Source organism: Rhincodon typus, chromosome 5 (assembly GCF_021869965.1).
Source record: "Rhincodon typus isolate 14 chromosome 5, sRhiTyp1.1, whole genome shotgun sequence".
NCBI lineage: Eukaryota > Metazoa > Chordata > Chondrichthyes > Orectolobiformes > Rhincodontidae > Rhincodon > Rhincodon typus.
In genome coordinates this window covers 94,526,514-94,527,420 of record NC_063336.1, presented here as the reverse complement: position 1 = coordinate 94,527,420, position 907 = coordinate 94,526,514, and the positions used below count along the sequence as shown (strand labels likewise).

At 32.9% G+C, this 907-nt stretch overlaps 1 protein-coding gene across 1 annotated transcript in view; it reads left to right on the top strand.

The window, feature by feature from the left end:
* The window catches only part of mcph1 (microcephalin 1), a 265,997-nt gene extending 265,424 nt beyond the window's left edge, over positions 1–573 (top strand). The window contains exon 13 of the mRNA XM_048597101.1: positions 431–573. Coding sequence (XP_048453058.1) covers positions 431–483 — 53 coding nt within the window. The 3' untranslated portion in view covers positions 484–573. The remainder of the gene's footprint in view (positions 1–430) is intronic.
* The last annotated feature ends 334 nt before the right edge of the window (positions 574–907 follow it).

The following is a 907-nucleotide window of genomic DNA, read 5'->3' as shown; positions in this document are numbered from 1 at the left end:
CTGGATCTTTCAGATGATCTTTTAGAAGATCTTTTAGACCAAGGTCAAGTCTGAAGCAAACATAGAAGATCTTGTACTATAATCAAACAAAAGCAGAGAATTTCTTGATCTTACCAACACTGACTCCTGAACTAACACTTCAAATAAATGATCTGGTCATTTATTTCAATATTACATGCTCATTTTGTGATTCTCCTGTGAACAAAGTTGATTGCTGTATTACCTATAATACAGGAGTTACAGCGAGTACTTTATTAGTTGCAAAGCACATTGAAATGCCCTGAGAATCTGAAAGAGGTTATTTAACAACAAGGATGTCTTGAGTTTTCAGGTACTAAGTAAGTATAATTTATACAACCATTGGATTTGTCTTATCTGTGGAGCAGGAAACCAGCTAATTATTTCTTTTTTTTCCTTTCCTTTATTCTAGATTGTATTACCCAACATAAGCTCTGCCCCATTGACAACTACAGAATCGAATAGTTGGAAGTGCTGATGATAAAAGTACAATAGAAGAGGAGTCTGCTTCAGTCAGTAAATATATTATGTTCCTCTCAAGAAAGCTTATACATAAGAATAGTAGGTCACATTTTATAAGTAAATGTCTACTTAACAATTTTCTGTACTAACAGTGTGTTGTATAAAGGGAACCACCCATAAACTGAGGCGTCCCCAATCCTTTTGAATTGTTGTGTGTAGTGTGATTTTAAAGTGCCTGAATATGTCTTATGGACTGTTACATGTATTTTAATAAAGTTGTTATAAAAATATCCCCTGTATTTAACTTGGTCTCTTGTTTTGAAGAATACATGATTAACAATAGTTGGATATTGACAATTGATAATGTCAGGAGATGAACATCCAATGTGTTAAACATGTAACATTTTTCTGCTACTGAATACTTATA